At 42.1% G+C, this 24,083-nt stretch overlaps 1 protein-coding gene across 1 annotated transcript in view; it reads right to left on the reverse strand.

Moving 5' to 3' along the window:
- LOC142955395 (ERC protein 2-like) overlaps positions 1-24,083 on the reverse strand; it is a 136,617-nt gene that overhangs the window by 41,155 nt on the left and 71,379 nt on the right. Inside the window, 1 exon segment of the mRNA XM_076096901.1 lies at positions 1,113-1,260. Within this exon segment, the coding sequence (XP_075953016.1) occupies positions 1,113-1,260 (148 nt within the window).

Genomic DNA, 24,083 nt, shown 5'->3' on the forward strand with positions numbered 1-24,083 from the left:
ATGCATGTTTGCCTGAAGACTTTCTAAAATATAAGGCCTTCTAAAATATAAGGCCTTCATGTATGAGAAAGAGGACACAAAGACATTTTATGTGCTGCTCACTCCTCTCTTTTCTCATCCCAACCTATCTTTTTCTCTCCTCTCCTCTGTTCCAGGCCCGGAGGCTCGTCGTTGCAATTAGAGCTCATCACATCATCAGGTGGACTTTAACTGCTGGTTACCCAAAGGGGAAAACATGACGCATCCAATGGCGATAAACAGATAATAAGCTTTCCTTGAAATTCCTCGAATGGAATTGCCCCCCCTAGAAACTGTTTACTGTTTACGAGACACGAACAAACATAAGTCCGCACTAAAATGCACACCCAGCCACCGCATCTGTTGACTTTTAAATGCACCATGTTTCCCAGAAGCCCCTGTGACTCAGGAGACCGTGTATGTGGACTCCCTGCTGTTGGCTCGTTATTGTTAGCATTCACGTTAGCTCAGTCACTGATGTGGTCTGACCAGACCTAAATGACCGACATACCTTCATCTGCCTCAGGTTATATTGAGAGCCAGGACAATATGGGAAATAGGTGCATGTGCGTTAGTATATGTGTGTGTGTTCTGGGAAATATGTCTCTTTGACCAGATGATGTGAGACAGAAAAGTCCGCCAGCGACTCATCATAAACACCAACCTACGTCTGCGGCTTGAGTGCATCTAATGACTCTGATTGCAACATGATTGTTAAAAGAAAAGTTTTCCTTGTGTGTTTATGTGCCTGGATTTGGAATCACAGTTTCTGCAGTAAATGTGGTTTGAGGGGGGGGGGGGGAAGTCTACTCTGTTAACTACCACGGATTATTAACCTCTATCTGTTCCTGGTTTTGAAGTTCAAAAGTCTGCCCATGAGGCTGTCTTAGCGCAGGCAACGCTTCATCATCGGCAGCAGGTTTGAATTTGTAGTGCTGCTTTGATTCACATATCCTGAACGGTGACCGCAAGGCCAGGCTCCATTTGTTTCATGTGCAGGCCAGTCAACCTCTTAGACCAGGAGGTGCTGTAAATTTAATTCATCGTTTATATGCACATATACATAGCTTGGTGGTCACGTGTGGTGGACTCACCTGCTGTTTGAGCTGGTGCATGAGTTTGTCTTTCTCCCTCTTCAGGGCCATCACTTCTTCCTGGGCTTTTTTCCTTTTGGAGGAGGATAACTCCAGCAGGGCAATGTTAGCATCCTTCTCACTGATGGCTGCCAGCAAAGCCTGCTGCCTGAGGGGATGAGAGCGGGAAATGTGGAAAGAAGCAACAGGAAAGAAGTAATGTTATTGTAAATGGACAAATATGTAATAAAAAAAATGATTAATATGTATTCCTAAAATAAAGATAAGAAATTGGAATGTAGAAATCTGTTCTGTAGTCAGACAATAGACAGGTAGACAGCACAGAGACACAGCTACACTGCACCCACATCTGCAGCTGTGGGCCCATTGTACGTATTACAGATGTCAGAGCAAAATCACTTATTCCAGAGCTCCTTAAACTCAGACAGAGATTCCACAGAAAAGAGGCAGACATCTTTGAAGTGGTCTGCTAAGTGCTGTATTAGTGGTACCTCAGTGTGACTCATGGACATGTAATAGGGTAATGGAGTCTAATAGAGTAGACTAAGGAGGATATGACATCTTTCCCCTGTCCCCGCTGGTTACAACAGTGTGTGTGTGTCTGTGAGTGTGCATACGGACGGGGGTGGCAACAAACGACTGTCTACAGGTGCAGAGAAAACATACCACCGAGCTTCATCACACACACAAAACCAGATGTACAAATATACACCCACAGGACTCAAGAGAATGCCTTGTGTAACCCTTCAGAAGTCTGTGCCTTTGGAGCTGATAGGTGATGACTATCGTCATCATCAAGCAGGATGTTGTAAATCCAGTGTTGTGATAAACACACATTCCACTTTTGTAAACACACGCAGAACCACAAACATATTATCATAGATAGCCGGGCATAAACCCCTCCTGTACTATGGCCATTGACCTAAAGCATACTGTAAAAATATGATTAAAAAAAACAGGAGGCACAAAAAGAGAACACACATTTATGTACGTATTTATGTAAGTCAATTAATTAATTGTTCATTATCTCTACAACCAGCCTAAGTTCATCTGAATGTCAATTGCAGATGTCTCAAACTGACTATCTAGTGTTTAGGCACTGAAGATATTTTAAGTTGGATGAACATAAAGTGGCCGAACACCAGACTCTTCAATCACATTTGAAATTAGGAGGGTATTAAACTAGCGTGGTAAGGTATAATGTTTTGGTTGTGTGAGGTGAGGGGTAGAGGAGGAGGTATAGATCCAAAATACACTTTGGATTTAATTAAAAATTGACCTGCATTTAGAGTGTTTTTATTCCATGATTTAGTCTCTGCAGAAATAACGCAATTGTGAAAATAAACATGCTGTACTCAGAATAAAGTCCTGCTGGTCTGGGACTCCAGATTTGGTGTTTTTAGTACAATTATCTGCACGCCGCATCTGGATTCTCCCATTCAAGGCCATTAATAGGCCTTTGTGTGTTTTTGTGTGTGCTTGCATGTTGTGCATGGGTTTGCGAGTGCATGCACGTGGGTTCTGACATAGATCGGAGCTACTAATCACACCATTAATCACAGAGCAGGACCAACGTGACACTTTTCGTCTCCCCACACCTCCACTGTTATTCCTTTTATTGCTCACTGTAATGGGAACACACACACACACACGCACAGACCCACGTTGGACTTGTACCAGAGCATGTGCTTTAGAATGCAGGTTTATTCTGCTTGACCTGTCCATTTACAATGTAAAAATGGGGCAAGAAATTCTTACAGTAAAAAACAATCAAGAAATTCACAAATGAAACAACAGCGTCACTGATTTTTAAATCCCTCCACACAGTTTTATATCCATGGCCTAACAAACCCAATGATTAATTTTACATTTTAAAGTATGGCACAGTGGAAATCGTAGTTCCATTCCTGTATCGTTGGCTGTGTCACAAGAGTAAAGAGGTGACGCGCAGAGTCATATATGGGCAAAGAATGCAGCACAATGTGTCACTGCTCATAAACAATGTGTCAGATTAACAGCCCTACTCGCAGGATTACCATCTTTACAGCACAGTGCCGGACAGGGGAACTCCAACATCAGGACACATCCTAATAGTCTAATAGTTTTCCTCTTTTAGCACTGACTGCATGCAAACACAGCTTGAGAATTGTGTCAATCTAGGTCAGTATGTGACTGTTAATACGCACAAAATAACTGGACACTGAGCTGAAAAACATACCATTGGGAATGGGACAACCTTTTTGCAATAATTAGACAATCTAAGTGGGTTATGAATTAAGTGCAGGGCCTACTTAATTGAGTGCAGTGACAGGTTAGGGGCACTAACCCCCCACCCTAGTTTTAAAGGGTAGGTTTATCTAATCTGTGAACCAAACAAAGGCTCATTTTTTTCTGACAAGCACAGAGTCACTTAATGAAGGACTGTTACACCCCCATTCATCAAATTGCCTCTGCTGAATCAACTGATGAAAGACACGGTTTTGGTGTTACTTCCCAAAAAAAGATAAGGATGTGATACTTTGTTGATTCCAGCAAGAGCTGCAGTGACATAACCCATCTAAAAATAAACCATACACAAAACCCAAGCTGTCTCTCTACATTCTGACATTTTTGTGACATTGCAGCAATTGCAGATCTCTACAAGGAAGCTACACCCAAAAATGTTATCTTTTTATGACCAGAATGTGTGCTGCTGTTTGTGAAGACATGGCTGTCACATCCATCACAGGTGCACTCCCTAGCACAGGTACAGACTTTCAAACTGAAAATTATTGATGGACCCTGAGACGTTCTGAACCCGACTAAATTAAACCTCCGAACCAAAGTGGCTGCCATGCTGCAGTCCAACCTAAATCACTTCCAGGCTCTAAATTAACACAGCAGATTACAGAGCTGTCTCTCTGTGGGTGCTCTCTGAGTTGTACTGCAGGATTGTACTGAGTGATGTCTTCCTAAAACTATAAAAAAAAAAGGGGCATTATTATGATTAGCCAGCCTGTACACTTTGTCTCCCACATCCTCAATCAGTGATCGTGTGTGCATGGTGTGTGTGCCTGGTTGTGTGTCCTGACTCCTGATTAGTATTACTTACAGTCTTTGAACCTGAATCACAGTGGAGCATTTAATCACATCTAATTTGAGTGGCCATTTGGCCTTAGTTGTTTTTTACACACTTGCAATGTACATGAATCTAGCGGACAGGATTCATCTATCAGAGACACACACATACACACACACACACACACACACACACACACACACACACACACACACACACACACACACCCACACACACACAAATGCTTGTACTGTATTGGCTGGCTGATCTTGGAGGTGAACCTCTTCTCTTTCCTCCCCTCTTTTCTCACTCCTTGCTTAACTTAGACTTGGCGAGTCCTGGACAAACAAAGGATTATCTTCATTTATTTTCCGATTGAAAGGGTCGGCAATTAAATGTTTTTTTATGACAAACTTGTGATTCGTCCTAATAAAAGTCAGACCCCATGCATTAAAAAGTCATAAGGCACTCTAATAAAAGGACAAATGAATCATGCTGCTGGATGTCATGTAAAAATCTTGTGTACTTTACTTTTTCTATTTTATGAGATACCAGTATAATTGCTCCCCATATATACTTTTAGTAGTATAGATTGAGCATGCAAGGCTCTGTGGAAAAGCATAGGCGGGACTGACATGGAATTCTCAGCTGAACTACAACATGTGATTCCAATTGAACCTTCATGGTCCCTGGGACATATTGAGACATTTGGATCTACAGAGGTGGGAGATGGATGGCTAAAGTACATGACCATGCGATGAAAAGTGAGAGGAAAATGGGGGGGGGGTCGGTACAGACGATACGGAAAGAAAAACTGGAATGCAAAGAGCGAAATAAGAGAAGGGTAAGGAGATGTGAGGCGGGAGAAGATAATTCGGGACAAAAGAATAAAACATTAGGAGAGAACACTTTGATCAAGACGTCTTTGAGGTGGGGCTGCTGTCGAAGGACGGCAGGCCAGACAGATTTCTGGGTGACGAGGGGTTAAGATGGGGTCAAGAGTGAGAGCGTAAACACAAATGCATACTTTTGCAAAAAAACAAATTCAATGACGGCTGATGTCAGGGGAGGAGTACTAAAGAATAAAAGAACTGAAAAGAGATGAAGGCAATAGTACATGTTTGACAAGAGTGACTGCCACCTGTGCTGCATGAGAGGAAAAAAGGGGAAGAAAAGGAGAGGAGGAAGGGAAGAAAGGAGCAAAGGTAAAGATTTAAGAGTCCCAGCCGACCCTAAATCAGCTCAGAGCACTCCATGTTGTTATTCCTAGGCGTCATGGTTGAGGGATATGTGTTTATAATTTGTGTTATGACTTACTTGAAATTATGAGTGTCGAGAGTCAGTGGGACAGAAACAGATGCGTCCATGTAATGCCCGAGGGAACCATCAATACTGTCTGCCCCTAAGCGCAGTGTATGCATGTGTGCGTGCATTTGCCTGTCTGTACATATTTCTGCTTTCATGTCCTCATGTGCATGTGTAATGTATTTTGTTAGCAAGAACATGGGGAGCCCACTAATATCTGTTCCCAGACCATCCATTATAAGGTCTTCTAGTTTGTGATCATGCCCTTCAACCACTTAACTGTCCGGCTCTGCAGAAACATTCCATGTGCATTTTATGACCGTTCCTTGATTATGAGTGTGAAGATGCGGCACAAGGCCGAGGGCCCCTGGCTCAGCGGTACTAGAGGCCTGTGGTGAGAGCAAGCAGAGGACATGAGGATGGGGCATGGTTGAGTGACACTATTATTTATGGCCTTGGAACATTGTGTTATTTACAACTGAGGAGGTACGGAAAATGTCTATCTCCAACAAAAAACACACCCTGGCTTCATTTGGAAAGCTTACTGCAAAGCCAATTCAGATGGTAAATCTGTGTTTCAAGTGTAAATGTGAATACAATGTTGTTTTTTTAGGTAAAGCCAAATTTTGGCTACCTTAGGCAGGATCGGCTCCATGCTAACCTGTAGCCGCCAACCTCAAGCCACATACCAGATGCACTTATTACCCACTTCCTTCCGAATGCTTGCCTGGATGAAAGGCTTTTTTTAATCTTAATTGATAAGATAGGAGTTATCCATACCCACTGCAAATAAATCTTGCACGCCTGTCTTGTTTGAAAATGCATTTCAACTCGCAGCTATATTAGACATTACATGCTAATCATGAGCGTCAAGCAAGAATGCTAAACTACATGCAAACCTTGAGCTGGGCTTCCCAAGAAAAATCCATGACAGCAGATGGTTCTCCCAGAACTGGGCCAGGTTGTGTGTGTTTTCACTTCACTACTAAAATATACAACCCACTTACTCTGCTCAACCCCACTCCCACACTAGTGCTCTGACCGGTGGAAGTGTGGGGGGGGGGGGGGGGGGGGGGGGGGGTTTGGGGTGGTCTAATTGAAAGAGTATGCATCAGTTTTACAGCAACAAGAGGGAAAATACGAGAGGACAAAAATCAACAAATCTGCCAAAACTAGCCAAATGTTTAGAGTGGGAGCAGGGACGAGGAGAGATGGCTGACTTCTCCCAGAGATGAGCAGGACCAGACGGCCACCGCTGCATTCCAGCCAGAGAGAGGGGAGACAGATAGAGAGACCCAGACAGAGAGGAACAGAGAGAGAAACCAGGTGGCTGTGTGTGTGTGTGTGTGTGTGTGTGTGTGTGTGTGTGTGTGTGTGTGTGTGTGCGTGAGTGTGTGTGTGTGTATTGTGTGTGTGTGATTCCATAACCATATGAGCTGACAGCAAGTGTCTCTCATTTCTGTTGTGCAAAGTGATCTTGTGAGCTGTTTTTTCTTTATGTCTTGATCAAAATAAGGTAATAGGCTGTTAGAAGGTAACAACCTTGAAGAGGTTGAAAAAGTGGAGGAGGCTGGTTCCTAAGTTCTTCCTCCCTCCTTCACCTCTCACCCATCCCTCCATCCCCACCTCCCTCATAACCCCCCCCCCCCCCCCCCTATCTCCTCCTCCTCCCCCATTCAGGGCGACACAGTGGTTCAGTGATTACCACTGCAGCCTCACAGGAAGTGATTTTAACAAAACTGAAGCTGATCAATAAAATGATCAATGTTACGTCATAAAAGAAGTTCTAAATGGTATTTTGGAGTAATACATCCTGTCTGAATGGGCTCAAGTTCAGGACCATTTACTATTTATTTTTATACATAATTAACAAGATAATAAAACATGAAATGTAAGTCAATTATGTAGAGCAGCTCACATCCAACACAAATAACCTGAAAGTCAACACTATTAAGAAGCATTCAGAGAAATACTTTAATCAAAGTCACCTCTAGGGCTCACAAATTAAAAAGCTGCAAACATAAAGCCATGATGAGATATATTACTGAGACTTTAGAGGTCAAATGTCAAACTCTGGTGTTTTTTAAACGACAAGCAAAGTGACAGAAGTCTGGTGACTAAATGTCTCAAACGAGCAGGAAATGAACAGCAGCGTTCACTTCAGATCATTTTATCGTTCTGAAAATAAATGAAACTCATGTTGGGATCAAATAGTGTCAGTGAGTGAACGGTGTTGAACTGGCACAGTGATTAGTCTCACAGTCTGTCACATGTTCACATGTTGTTACTTTAGAATCATTCTAACAAGCTTTTAGGAGCTGAAATGGAAGTTCACATTCTGCAGAAAACAAAGCTCCTGTTGCTTTGGTCTCAAAGTGATGATGATATGTATAATTCTAGAGATTCAGAAATATCGTTTTATTAATTTAACCTCCATTCAAGATGTAAGGAAATATTATTGATCATGCTCATTTATATGTATTAAAGATATAGTAAATATCAGCCTTCCATTGATTTCTCTGCTCTCGATGACCAAACGGCCAAATAGCACAGGAGTTGTCGTCCTTTTAAAAGACGTCCAATAGTGTCAATGTAAACGGGTCAAATGATTGTTTTTAAAACTGACACCATTAATAGTTTCATTAATATTAATAGTGAGCAAAAAAAGCTGCTGCACAAGTGATGATGGAGTTGAAAAATCCACCAAAAATATCAAAATTCAGCAGAAGCGACCAGTGCAGCCTGCAAAGAATAATTGTATGTATGTGTGTGTGTGTGTGTGTGTGTGTGTGTGTGTGTGTCGATATTAATCTCATAGTTGAAGTTATTTCCAAAAAATGTAATAAACACAAGCTCTGGCTTTGACAGAACGACTGGAGGCTTATAGTGCTCACTTCCAGTTCCATTGCATCACCTTCTGAGGATCAGCTTGGGGTCGGGTGGATTCCTGTTGTTGTAAAAACAGGATAGATAAATAAACAGGCCTAGTGGGATGTCAGCAATGATTATGATGTCACCGACAGCTCTTTCCCATTTGGACAAACTTGGGTGTCTCCATCTGTGCCGGTGTTTGCTTGAGTGCTTGTGTGGGCGTACTTTTTACTGTGCAACCTTGGTCTTTAACATCAATGCGAGAAAAACACAATAAACATTAGATTAGTCGAAGCATCTGCCAATCTCAAGAGCTGTCTGGCACAAAGCCTGCCTACCTGGCTTCAACCAATAAGGTGAGCCCTGACCCTAAACCTCCAGGGATCCAGCAGGGTTCTCCGTTCTCCTAAAGTTTGTTTTCTGTCTTTATCGCCTCTCAGCTGACTGACAGTGTCTCCCCAAGGCACAAGAGACAAGACAGGGGGCTGTACTGTACCACACACATGTAGGGCTCCCCTGCCTCGCAGTGAGACACACACACACATACAGCAGCTGGGTTGTTTAAAGCTCCCTGTCATCTGAGAGAGGTAAGGGTCACAGAATGAGTAACACTGCTCCAGTCACACTACTGTAAGAACACACACTCACACACTCTCACACACACACACACACACAGACACAAGGAGAGCGGAAGAAACATGCACACATATGCAGCATGTTAAGAAAGAGCACGAAGGCCTCAGTATAAACACTGATGAGTTATGCCCCCTCCTCCCCACCCATCTTCTTTTTTTTACATCAAAAGATGAGACTATACAATATGTGGCAAAGGAGATGGTGTTTTGTTGAGGTCAACTATGAAAAAAAGTAGAGCCACCTGCAACATACATATGCTGTTCCTTTACAGAATAATTATTTTGTATTATTAATTAATAATCTAGTCTAAAGTATTTTTCTAAATACCCTATTATTTCCTAGAGTCAATTGAAACATTCCTTTCTGTGTGTCCAAGCCTCCAATTTCATAAGTTAATCAATTTAAAGTGATGTAAAAGAAAGAAAAACTGTGTGATTAATTGCTTATCAGAATCATTATTGATGACTTTGAGTGACTGCTTATTGAATTAATCATTTAATACCTTTATACACTTTTGAGGATTCCTCTCTATGTGAAATTAAACAATGAAAACAAAGTAAGCTTTATTTGCAAAGTGCCAAAAGATGCCTGCAAAATACGATGTGCATCTCATATTAGATACAAACAGGAGCATTATTCGTTGCCCTCTTTTTCTGCACTACGGTGAGAGGAGCTACAGTAATGCCTGTGCTGTAAACTGTCAGTAATGTAAACTGAAAATACCAGGAGGACACCTTCTGTGCTGCGTCATTTGAAGTAGAGGTCCTCTGTATAGTCTTGTGTGTTCCACCTTGTTAAAATAGCCATCTGTCAAACACAGCTCATCAGACAGGAAGGCCACCACAATGCGTCTCTCCTCCCATTCTTTAGCTAATCAAAGAGAGGAGCCTTTCATCGGAGGAGAGAATGGCATCACCTCCGCTTTGGACTTGAACCTCTTTATCTATCATTCCACTTCTCTCTACCTCTATCATTCTCTATTTGGCTTTGTTGTGCCCTATACTCACTCCAGAGTGGGGCTAAATATTAAGTTCAAGGAGGTTATGCAAACACGTTGAAACAGCCATCCTTGGCCTAAGTATTACCCTGAACCCTTCAATTACCCGCCTTGCTTTCCTCTCTCCCCATTCCTCCTGCCTTTCCTGTCCTCTGTACGGGTTCTCTCACTACGGTCAACTGCAGCCTGGAAATACAGCGCAGGGGCAGAGAGTACAACACAGTGGCGCAGTATTACACATACGGACACACACAAGAGTGCACCCAAAATACACAAGTACACACAAACCGATGAAAGACGGGTCCAGAAAACTGTGGGAGCAAGTACCCCTAGTGTATTTTCTCTGTGCTCCAAATGTAGGGCCTGGCGGTGGACCACAGCTGAACCACAGCCGACATGCGGTGGAATGGGAGGCCACCACACTCACTTCCCTTAAAGGAGCCATGGAGACACGCACACACACATATGGTCAATCACAGAATAACACACACACACATACACACACACCTATATATACACACATGTTCAGCAATTTCCTGGATAGCACCGTCATGACGATGGGAGTCCATGTTTAAAAAGTGGTTTGAGGTGAAGGGACAGATCTGTATGGGCTGTTTCCCACAATGCTTTGCCAGACAATTACACAAACCAATTAATGTGGTTACTCTAGCACAGCTAGGACTTAACTCCGTGCAAGCCGAGTGTGCGTATATATGCGCGTTTGAGAGAGAAAATGTGTGTATGCTCCTTTGGCCTGTATTACTCTAAAATTATAGCTTTCCTTGGAGCTTGGACCGGTTGATTTCCCGTCAGTGTGTAAAGGACACACAAGGTCATACTAACATTCACCCCACACTCCATCAGCCAATCACAGTTCTTTCCAATCACAGATACATGAGCTCAAGTATTATTTTAAACGGCATACCCGGAGAACTACAATACCCACAATGTCTTGTGTGTATTCCCAGCAGAGAGCTCAATTAATTTCACAGAATGAAACCTGAACCGTAACCAAATGTTGGGAGGGATGGGTTTTTTAAAGTTAAAAAGTATATAGTGGTAAAACAAAATCTTTTTTTACAGTTACTGCAACATATATCCCTAAACAATGTGCACATGAATATATATAGGATATTCTGTCATGCTTTGTAATACACCCGTTCACACAGATGTGCACAGTGGTGGAAGAATGCGATGTTGTTGGCTATATATGGTACCAGTTTGTAATGAAAATAACTTGATGAAGGTCTGAAAACTGAAACCAAATCAGGCACACCTATGGGACATTTATAAAGTGAACGAGATAATATGATACTACAATGTAAAAATACATTACAAGTAAAAGTCCTGCACTCAGAATTTGACTTGAGATAATTCATCATTCTATTTCTTATTTCTGTGTGATTTTTTATTATTATTAGTGAAACAAGCCTTTTAATGTTGCACAGTAGCTGGTTGACTATAGATGTCAAACAAATGTAGTGGAATCAACAAGGACAGTGTTTTCCATTGACATGCAGTGGAGTCGAACAATTAAGTAACTCAGGAAGCATGAGTATCTTTAAGTGCAGTGCTTGAGTAAATGTACTTACCACCTGCATGTGCAAGGCTGCATGCCCTTACATTACCACATAGATTGAGCACGCACACGCTCACACATCTGCTAATAATTAGCAATCCTCCGATTCCAACCTTGATTAATTTGGGTTTCTTTTAATGAAGGATGGTAAAATCTAAGTAAAACTAAAAAGGCTCAAACTGCTCTGCTTTGCGTTGAAGCAGCAGGAAACACGTGCTTTCTTTACAGTCTGCTACACAAACACACTCTGACCGCATACTAACTTATACAGACTTCATTAGCCCAGCTTTAAAGTGCGTAAGGGAGAAAATATATTCAAAGCAAGAGAGACAGAGACGCAGACATAGAGAGACAGACAGAAAGTCCATTGCTTGCATGCACGCACACACACAGTGGTCTAGCTAGGGTGCTGATTAGAGAAGCTGTTGCCAGGTCTGGACAGGCTTGCTGTATATTTAAACAGATCAGTGAGGATCATGGGATCAAAGAGTAACATGATTACTACCTGGCCTTCTGATAAAAAAAAACTCACTATTATTTCCCTGTCAATACACACATTTGGAAGCACACACACATCTGAGCATGTTCACATCAACACAAACAGACACAGGGAGTAGACACAAAGATAGACACAAGAACACACATGCACACTCACGTACACATTCTCTCTCTCTCTCACACACACACACACAAACAGACAGACATATACACCCACACCGCTCTATAATCTGGGTAATTTGTATGTTGAAGCTAGTGCAGACAGATCACGCCTCTGGTGCATTCAGCCGGTTGTGTCATTGCATTTGCTTCAGTTCAGTTCGTCAGTCGGTGTGAATTCCCAATAGAGACATACCCGTACTTGTAAAGTATAGTGGTTGTGAATATCTTTCGTGTGAAGTAGACACATTGAAACAACCTGCGCTCTTGTCATTATGGCACTTCTTGTTCGTGGAAAATATTTGAAAGCGTGTGTGTTTATGCATTTTACGAGCATATGAAAATTGACGCTGCAAGGCGCAAACACATGGACTAGTGCACGAGGATGCAAGCATGAAACAGCATTAGTGTGTGTCTTGTAATCACTGCAGCGAAAAGTACACCGGCTCTTATATCTTTCAGCTCCTTGCCTCAGGTTGTCTTACTAGAGTCCATTTTCCTCTTGCCTTTATTATATTTTGTCAGCTTTTTCCACCCCACACACCTGTGCATGGATTCAAACATGCCTCTGGTTTTTAATAAAGAGACCACTGGTTGTGTGCAGTCAGATGCTGCGGACAGACCCACTGATATCCAGATAACACACACACAACCGAGCCAGCTCCCTTGGTAGATTACATCACAGTCATTTTAACAATGGCTTCCACTCAGTTATTTTCCTTGCTATGGTTTCATACAGGAGTATGTGTGTATGTGTGGGAACGAGTTGTTCATTTTTCATTTTTCATGTTCTTGAGTCTTAATTGATCATTCTGTCTGTGGTCACTCGTCAATGATGCTCGGAGTTTCAGTAGGAATTTAAGTTTGTTATAATGTACTTAATATACATCAGGGACCTTAAGAGGGTTACATGTGTTTGTGCACATAAATGTGTTTGTGTTTATATGCAGGAGGGCGACACGGCTTGATGCATCTGCCTCTATGTGTGTGAGTGTTGTGTGTGTGTGTGCATGCTGTGACCAGGCAGTAAAGAGTATTACGATGGTGCTGTTCTGTGTAAAGACACGGATGTGCTCCACTGACATCTGAGAACTGTGGGTAAGACTAAGTTATTAACTAACTGAGTTTCTAATATACCTTCACTTTTTCACTGTCAGAAACACACACACACACACACACACACACACACACACACACACACACACACATACAAAACTATAGATTCAAAATATATTTGAGGTTTTACCTCCAGATGATTATATTGATCTACAAATAGTAAATAATAGTTTGTTTTATGGAAAATCTGAAATAACTTAAGAACTGATATAAGGACTGTTTATGACAGTAACATTAAGACAGCAGAAGTGTAGAAGATGTTTCTGTTGCCCGGACTAATATACATTTTGGGCAGTGCCTGAAATGGGCCGCTGCTCACCAGTACTGAGTAATGGCACTTCGGATTTTTGTCCACATGAGAACCATTACTTCTTATTGTGCACTGCCACCTCCTGGTGAGTCTAGGTGCGCACCAAGGCGGCAACTGGCGGCAACTGGCGACTCTGAAGAGTGAAGCCAATGCGTAAGTGTCTCAAAACTTGCATTATCTCTACTGGCCAGCTGGGGGCGACTCCTCTGGTTGCAAAAAGAAGTCAGATTGTATGGAAGTCTATGAGAAAATTACCCTACTTCTCACTTGATTTATTAACTCACTAAACATTGTAAAGATTAGTTTATGTTCTTAATAGCTAGTTTCAAGTCTTCTTGAATACAGCATGATGTCAATTTAGTAAATGATGGTCCCATTTAGAGTATAATAGACCATAAAGCGGAGTATGCTTTAGGGCGGGCTAGCTTGTGATTGACAGGTTACTACCACTACCAGAGCCGTGCAAAGCATCTCTACATTTCTCCTCCTCAGTCCACATATGGTCATTACCGTTCCTTGGTTGCAAAAAGCCAAGATGGTGTGTGCTGTAATGCAAGATGGCGATGGCCCAAACGCCAAACTCGAGTCATCGAAACGTCAGTCCACGAACCACTGGGTTACGTCATGATGACGACATCCTACGTCATATGTGCGCACCCCTAAACACCTGTGTATCTGCGTCTCTAGGCAAACACATAGCTAGCTTAATAGTGAGAAAACCGCACATAAAAAATGCCTTTGGTATTCTTTCTCATTATCCATCTACTCTGTAGGCCAAAAGGTATCATATTTTAAGTTGGTTTTGTAGCATATGCAATATCATATTTTTGTACAATTTGAATTATTGAATCAATAGATACATAAAAAAGTTTCTATTAACCAAATATGCCTTTATGTACAAAGTGTGGAAATGTCTTTTGCATGTAAGTAGGCTTAATGTATGTAATGAAATGCACACAAAAAAACATATACAACCAAGATATGCGTATAAATATAAATATATCCAAGACACACAGGATGATCATGTAATGCAACTGCTGAATTTGGGTACTTGCATCTTTTTTGGTCAAATTTAGGCTCTGATTTAAGGTGAAACTGATGTGAAACCAAGGAAAAGTTTTCACAACAAATTGACTTTGTATTCTTTACTATACCTTTTTGTATTCTATTCTTTTCTCTATTACCAATAATCTGAGCAGACAAACGCTATGATGCGATTTTGCCGATGACACAATGACTTGCCGTGACTATATGCATTTGTAGATTTGTATAGATGTGTTCTAAATAGAGCAAACATGGTCTGTTTCAGAGTTGTTAGGTTTCCCACAACTGTTACAGCAGAGAGAATACAGGTGTGTTTTTGTGTGTTTCCTGGACTTTGAAGTAGAAACATGCTGAGATAATACAGGAAGACAGAATTTCAGAGAAAGTGGCACGCAGTCATGTGGGGGGGGAAAGAGTTTAAAAAAAAAAAAAAATGTCTGCACCACTTACAAGTCAAAAAGACTGGGCTTATTTTACAACCACACTGTGATGACAGGGTGTGCATTAACAATCAGCTCTCATTTTGTGCCGAGGATGGGCTGGAGACCACCTCAGAGCTACAGAGGATCCAAAATAGACTCAGCTGGGAAGGGTACAGACGCACATACAAACATTTTGACACAAACATCCGTCTGTGTCGCAGAACATCAACTTTGAAACGAGGTGAAGAGCATGTGAGGAATGCATGTTAGCAAGCAAGGAAGAAATGTTTATTGCTCTTTTATCTGCAGTCATGCAGTCAAAGGAATCTGCTTAGAAGTTTGGGGAAACACTGGCACGAAACACACGGTGACTGACATGTCGAGATGTCTGCAGTGTGGTGTGCGTGCAGATACATGTGGGCTTGTGTCTCTGTGTATCTGCATAAACGCATTTAGTGTTGATGCTAAATTTGTACTGTTTTTGCACGTCTATGTGCACGCACAGACGTGCACGCACAGACGTGCACGTATGTTTATCGTGCACTGAGCTCCCAAAGTGACATGTCAGGACACTGATGTCAGGAAACTGACACTCCGAGTCTGACAAACAAACCATGCAAGGAGAAGGATCCAATCAATGTGCTGCAATTGCTTTATTACTCTGTGTTTGCCCTAGGTGTCGCATTACTGAAGTCTTCAACACCATAAAAGCCTTCTCTATGGTTCAGCCCTGTGTTTGTGTGTTTGCTCTGGTAGAGGCTCCCCTATGACTGGTTATATTGGACATGCTCAAACAAAGCCAAACACACAACAGGAGCCGCAAGCAATTACGGCCTGCCATAGTGCATAACTCCACTCTGAACACCCCCTGTTTCCCCCTCGCCATCCACTCGCCATCTCTTTCTCCTCTACCACACATTTCAAGGCTTGTGCTACCATGAGCCTCCATTCACAACACACACTTGCATATCAGTCTCAGCACCATTTGCATGCTCCCTCTGCACTGGCATCCTGTGCGGCGTCAGCGGCAATAACACTGTTTGTGTATATGTCATGTTTAGGATTAAATGTTAACCTCAGTGGGCAGAATATCGCTGACTGGCACGGGAATGCCTGTAATGCTAGCAGGCAGCCTAATCCACTGGATTAATAAATATTACGATGGTTTAGCAGAGAGCCGGGTGGGCCTGTGTCTCCATTTCATTCTGTCATTGGGAGACATTTGTCACCATCCACATCATCACGATGCACCTACTTTCTCTTTATGCTATTGTTTGATGCAGTTTAAAACATGCCATTTATGTTTCTCATCTTGGTTCTTGAGTCACTTCTGCACTGTAGATTAAGACATCAGAGCAAGGCCAGTCACAGTAAGTGATGGACATCCAGTTTGAATCAGATCCTCTAGAGCCTGAGTAGAGGGTGATATCTCACTGCCTGTGGCTTGGACAGCACATACGGTAAAGATCTGTTTCAAATAAATGTAAGAAAAACTGGTAAACTCAATCTGGGTCAATAGCCCCCCACCCCGAAACCCCTTTCCTCCTCTCTCTTTGTCTTCCTGTCTCTCTCTTGCTGTAGTTGGGTGTCTCTTTGGCCTTTCGTCACTAAACACCTCATAAGAGAGACGTCTCTTTTTGCAAAAAGTGATGGAGGACAGGATGGAGAGATGGTCATATTATAATGATAAAGCCAGTGTGTGTACATTTATATATATATATATACACACACACACACACACTCATATCGTAAGTATATGGTTCTGGCTTTATATATATGAATGGTATGAGGACTATGAACAAACAGTACTTGTTGCCTCCTTAGACCATACACACACACACACACAGCAATGTTTATCTGTGCAAATATAATTGTGTGTATGGGCATTTGCACCCAAATGCACACCGACTTGTGAGTATGACAGGGGACTGCATACCTTAGTATGTTTGTCCTGTGTGTGTATTTTGTACCTTTTGTAGTGGCTAGCGTAGCTCTCCTGTTACACATACACATGTTCTTTATGGGCTGGCTAATGGAGCTGAGCTCTTCCTGCCTCTGTGATGTGGTTTACTGTTGTTTGATGTGCTCAGGAATCCTGCATAGGAGAGCACCTCAAGCCGATCTTATCACATAAAAGCCCTTGGAATGGAAGAAGACACTCAGCTCTCTTTTTTAACTTAATAGAGATCTGTGTCCCTGTGAGGCTGTGTGTGCGTGTATGTGTGTGAGTAAGTGAGCGAGTGAGCACCATTTCTCTAATTCAATCGAGTGTGTAACCCAAAGCCAAACACACACATTTGATTTCAGTAAATGCTGAACCCGGAGACCTATGGCATGAGTGGACCAGAGACATGTCAGATATGTCAGTGCATGTTATTGTGATTGAATGTGTGCGTGCATATGTGTGTGTGTATGTGTCGAGAACAGGCTTAAGGTATAGTCAGTTTTTAGTTTCTGAGTAAGTTAGACTATTCACTATCGGGCATGTGAGTGGTACTACAGTTTAATGCACATGTTTATAAAGACTTTCTGGTGAACAAGAAATTTCGAATATTTGTATACCATAAATTGTTGCCATTAAGTTAGTGAGATAGCTAGCTGTAGGCTACACATTATCCCAGTTTTTGCATTCAATTTTTTATTTTAGAAAAAGTATATATTTGATGATAATGTGGGGAAAAACGTTTTGATATCATAACGAAAACAGATTAAAGGACATTTATTCTCGATGGATATTAGAAAAATAGCTACCACTGAAAGAGTAAGCGCTACTGATTCCTGGATTGTATGTATGCCGTCTGTACATTCCAGTTTGACTGAATTGTGGTTTCTGTTGCAGAATGCTTCAATGGGTGCTACAGGTTAAGTGTAAACACAGACGGAAAAGAAAGGAAACACACCACCACATGCTCTGTAACAGTAATGTCAACCTCATCCTCTTTCCAAATGCCTCACACTTCATAATAACGGATATGTATACATATTTTTTTTAATTCACTGGGGTTTTGGTTACAGTCATGTCGGTGAAGACATACTGTCTTGTTCAGGCTTTGAATATTGTATGCTAAAATGGCACGGCTTTTTCCTCAGTTCTCTGATCTTGACTTAAATTACACCAGACATACCTCATATCAAGAGTCATAAATGGCCAAATTCTCAATCACGCATACGCACACTGTCTATATTCCGTGTTTCATCTACGTCCTGAAAGTCGTGCCATTGTCTTTGCTCGCACTCCCTCTAGCCATTCTTGTCTCTGCAGGATTCCTGTGTTGTTTGTTTAGTGGTGACCAGTCCTGTCTGCGCAGTCTGTCCGCCCACATGAAGGCCTTTTCTGTCATATTGATGCTAGCTTTAAAGATGAAGGACTACACGGATTAAACTGCGGTTGCCATCTTGAATAGCTGTGATGCTTTCTCCAAATAAACTTTGGGGTTTTAGTTCGGTGTGTTGTTTTTTCTCTTTCCTTCTCGTTTCAGTTGGTTTTGCTTCGCTTTTTGTTGGACATCAACTCTGATATCGTAAAAATGAGACAAAGGTTTTACTGCAAAGTTGTGAAACTTAACAGTGTCTGTGATGCTTGTGAACGGTAATTTCTCTCCATAAACAAATAAGAAAAATTTTGCTTTTATTTTTATGAGAGTTTAAATCCTAGCGGTGAGCTTAACTCCAATGACCCCTACTCTCTCTCCTGATTTTATTTGTATTTCTTCTTTTTCTCTTTCCACCCTTCTCCTTTCATTTCCTCTACTTCCCTTCTCCTCTCATTTCTTCTTCTTTCCTCTGCTTTCCAGGCCTAAACTCTGGATACCCACCGGCCCCCAAGAGAACAGTCATGTTTCCAATATGTCTCCATTTAGCAGAGACCAAATGAACAAGAGCAGGGCCAAGACAAGAGCAGGAAAAATCATCATATAGCCACTGGCAGAATCTGCTTATCTTTCACTGCTAATAGCTCTCATGCTCCTCACATCATTGCTTCTATGTGCACACATGCACGCACACAGGCACGCGCACACACACACACAAATTCATGTATGCACATGTTATTCTTTGCACACAAACACATTTAATGCGCATCAGTGAGGATATACACGCTCATCCAAACTTGCTTGGGCTGTTTCCTGCCACTGCCGAGAAGTACATAATGATAATTACAGTTTGGGTCTACATCCCTGAATTAAACAGATCAGACACACACACACACACACACACACACACACACACACACACACACACACACACACACACACACACACAATTCAGACGTGCCAGGGGCTGCTGTGGTGTATGCTGACTGGTGTGCAGCGTTGGAGCAACCCGGTGCTGGGAAGCAGTCTGTTTTACTATTGTTTTCTATTAAAACCTCCTGGGAACCATCTCAGCAAGACTGAGAAACGTACGGAGCCAATAAAACTCCAGTGAAACCAGCAAAGAGCCAGAAAGACTAAGCCCTTAGTGAGGGCTTTATGTAACAATATCTTACTCTGATTAAGAAAAACTAGATGAGAATGTGTAGAACTAAACCTGCGGAGACAAACAGAAAGCACTCGACATTGTGCTTTTTTTAATTGATCTGTAAAATGTGCAAAACAAAAGGGGAAGGGACACAGACCCAGACACTGAGACATACTTATACTTAGATAAAGACAGACAGCAGTGACCGGAATAGCCACAGAGGAGAAAAACAGGAGCTCGAGCTCAGGTGTGTGTGTGTGTGTGTGTGTGTGTGTCAACCACAGAGGATTGGAGGTGTTTACAGTGTGTGAATATATGCCAGTAAGCCCCATTGACTCACTTGTGTGGGTATACCAGCATTTCATGTGCCCATAATGGTAAACCATGAGGGCATTTTACTAGGCCACTTTTTTAATGGCTGTTTTACAACCCGGCACATCCAACAACATATTATATACAGCTGCACTTCAAATAACTCATCCCTATTTCTTTCTAAAGTCTCTCACTGCTGCACACTCTCATTGGGCTTCCAGTTAGCTCTTTGTACTCTTTCTCTGCTGCTATTGATCTATCCATGTTATAGCTCAACTGCATATTTGTATATCAATCTGCATATCTCTCTAGATTTTAAATTAAAATGTGCTTTACTGGCATGACAATATCTTTCTTTCTACACTGACAACACCTCCTCCCTTGACCTCCCCTTCCTTCTTCTCATTCCTTTGGTGACCCTGAGGGCAGGACCGTCGTTAAGGAGGCCGTCACTGGTCACCTCTGGGTCCTGTGTCCTGGTCTGCCTCTTTATGGCCGCAGGGCCCACCTAATCAATTGCCCACTCATGCACACACTTAAATGCTCCGACACACAAACACACACAGGCAGACACACACAAGACTTCCAATCAATTAGTCTCGAAATTTATACAACCGGGTAATCTTGGGGGTGTTAGTCTCCCTAAGGCCAATCAGAATGAGCTTTCCCGAGACTTCTACATCAGCCAAATGACGCGAATTAGCTGTGTGTGTGTGTGTGTGTGTGTGTGTGTGTGTGTGTGTGTGTGTGTGTGTTTATGTGAGCGCGTGCAAGTATGTGCATGTGTCTTTGCGACTGACACTAATTAGTAGAGCTAGTGCACCTACTTCCTCAGGACCATTTCCTGTGATAGTAATTATAAGGTATGTGTGATAAATTCCAGGCCTTCTTCCACCCGTCCAGAGATAGAACAAGACAAAAAAGAGAGGGAGGGAGAGCATGTGCTACTCAGAGGAAGTTAAGGAGGTCAGCCTTAAACGAGTGATGAAGTAAAAGTAAGAAGAGACTATGAAAGAATGATGTTACTCTAGTGGGGCAAACTGACTCAGTACGAAGATGAAAGCTTTTTCCACATGCGATATCTTCCCATAGGCTCCTTGACGTGGAAGCCCCCCTATCTTCCTCTCTAGTTGTCAATCACCGCATTCTTTTTGTATTTGTGTGTCACAATCCCCCAATCGTCATTAAGTGTTCAGATCAAGACAAGAAGTTCTTTCTGTCTGTGGAAACACTATTCAATCTCTGTCTATCAGTTTAACTAAACACACACAAATAGTAAATGCGCTGTCCTCTCATTCCGACCAATACTCTCCGAGCGTCAACTTGTCTTTCAGTTCAACATCAACTTTATTAGACAGCTCCACCTTCCAGTCATTCATACATTAGGAGACAATGCCACTTCACCCGGTCACTCCGTGGCTGACAAATCCTCTCTGCTATGACAGCAACAGTAACCATACTGCAGGCAAACAGAGCGTGTGTTAGTTTTACTAAACTCAAGTCAGGGTTTCACATACTGTACAGGACATAAAACCTCCAAATCATATGTACTGGGTTCGTTAATGTTCGGCAAAAATACTATGCGGATATAAGCGCCAATAAAATATTCCAAAGTAGCGATAAAAAAATAACCATAATTGATACTAGAACAGCCAAACTCTGAGAGAAGTGAGCTTAAGACATGACGTTTGCAGAGTGCATTCCCAGAGAATAACATGGTCCAGGGAAAAATGGGTCAGAAAAGTTAAATTTATGGCCCTTAACCTTCAGTTGCATAGGCTGAACAGAGCAATATCCAAATCAAAAACTGACTATACTGAGGAAACTCTGGAGTCTCCATCATTGAAGCTTACTGTATGGGATCCAGGTAGAAGTCTGTCATTACCTTACTGTACTGACCAAGGTCTTAGAAGCAGGGATTTCCATGTAATGAAGCCCTCCATTGACAAAACCTCAAAGGAGGAGGAGGAGAAGGAGGAGGAGGGTGGAGCATGCCTAGGCCCTGACATAATAGCACACCTACAGGCCCGCAGCCGACACACATGTCGAAGGTAAACACGCGTGTCAGAGGGCACGGGAGCACAGACAGACATGATGAATGGCCCGAAGTTCCCACGAGGCGACACACATACAAACGCGTTTGCAGAGTGAGGAAGGTGATGTGTGGTCAGCCCCTCCTCATCACTGCAATACAGAGAATCCCATTCACACACTGCACCGACCCTCAATGTCTCATCATTACTTATCACAACAAAGGTGTATGTGTATGCGAATGTAATTTCAAAGCATTGTGAACGCAATGCTGCTTGCTGGTTGAAAATATGGATATGAAAAGATACCTTTTTCGGTTTAAATGCCTTACAATGAGGGCACATGCTGTACATCTGTGTGTGAGTTTGTAAGGGAGTGTGTGTGTGTGTGTGTGTGTGTGTGTGTGTGTGTGTGTGTGTGTGTCTGTGTGTGTGTGTGTCCGAGCCCCTCAGGGAGATCACTGAGCAGGGACATGACCTTGCCAGTACAGCTGGTCTCTCTGTGTGTTTAGTCATTGTAACCATGGTAATGGCGCTGTGCAGACAGGATGTCTACATTGGGGATTTGAAAGTCATAATGTCGCTACTGCTCTAAGCTTCATTATGCCATGGATTACTAACAAACGATACATGAACACACTTCACGGATAGAATTGATTTTCACGGTTACAGGTTATTAAATTCACACTGCAAGTCGAATAGCCCATTTGCTTATGCATGTTTGATTTAATGACATGCTAAAAAGGAGTATGCATGAGTCCATATTTTGCTTTTGTAGAATGGCACAAAAGATTGTGTTTCTATCCAAATAATGACAATGTGAAAACTGTTCAGCAAAACTTCAAGACAAGGGCATAAGAGTGTGTAATTGATAGAGCTCCTGGTTTTATGTTACACTGAGGAATTAATGTTCTTTGTCTATGTGGCATTTTTGTCCAACGTGTAGTTTGGTAAAGTAGAGAAATATAACAAAACAATAAAGCAAAAATATGAACTGAACCATTGGCTTTTTTTATATCTTTCTCTATTTCTCCAACTCAGACTAGCATGAACATATTTTCGAATAAATATATTTTACACTTCCATTTCGGCTTTCCACCTGTTAATTGTGAATTAACAGGTGGATGTGTTGCAGGTGTTTTCTGATACATGGTATGTTGTGTTTAGTCATTCTTCCCCTCTAGCTCAACTCCTCTGCGAACCAGACTCTGCACCTTCCCTCACAGCTATTCTCAATCTTTTCCCTCTTCTTTCTTCCACCACTTCCTCCATCATTCTCCACCTCCCTTCTTCCATCCATCCATCCATCACCCCCTCCATCAATCACTCTCCCATTTTATCATCCTTTTTTTTCTCCATCATTTACTATTTCCTCCCTAACTCTCTGCTACAACTTCTCTCTTTTGCTTAGTCTTGCAGAGACATTCTACTAATGTTTGCATGATTTTCCCCTCCATCTCTCAAATTGTCAACTCCCCCCTCCTCTACCTCTAAAAATTTCCACTTTGTCAACTCTGCATCTCTTTGCCTGCCTCAAAGCTGCTGTTACCTTTTTCTTTGCTCTATTATCTTTTTCCATCAAAATGTAAACAGAGATAATATCAGCGACATTCCCAGTGTCTACAGGAGGATCAGGTTGAGTAAGCCACTGCAATGTTGTGGCATGTAGTATTATCCCATTCAGACTATGGAAACATCTCAATGATTAGCTTTTCAAAATGTCCAAACACATAATTTCTCTATTGTGCACCTACAACCTGTGACCCAAGACTCATTTAATGACTAGTTCCTCTGGAGGCCATCTGGGAGTGTGTGTGGGTGTGTGTGTGTGTGTGTGTGTGTGTGTGTGTGTGTGTACTGTACAGTATGGTGGAAACTCAATCTGGTGTGGGATGATAGAGCAGACCCGCACCGCTCCTTATACATCAAGCATGCAGCTCTCTATCTGAAAAAGGCAAATATGAAAATGCACTCTATGTCTTTTTTACTATATCTCTTTATATCACACACACACACACACACACACACTTGGAAACCCATCATACAATGAGAGGATATTGAAAATGATTCTTTCATTAACATTGTTGAAAAGCCAGGAGTCCTCTCTCTCCCTCTCTCTCTCTCATACACACACACACACACACACACACACACACACACACACACACACACACAG

This window comes from Anarhichas minor, unplaced genomic scaffold (genome assembly GCF_050575085.1).
Source record: "Anarhichas minor isolate MPS153535 unplaced genomic scaffold, ASM5057508v1 ptg000003l, whole genome shotgun sequence".
In the NCBI taxonomy this organism is placed as follows: Eukaryota; Metazoa; Chordata; class Actinopteri; order Perciformes; family Anarhichadidae; genus Anarhichas; species Anarhichas minor.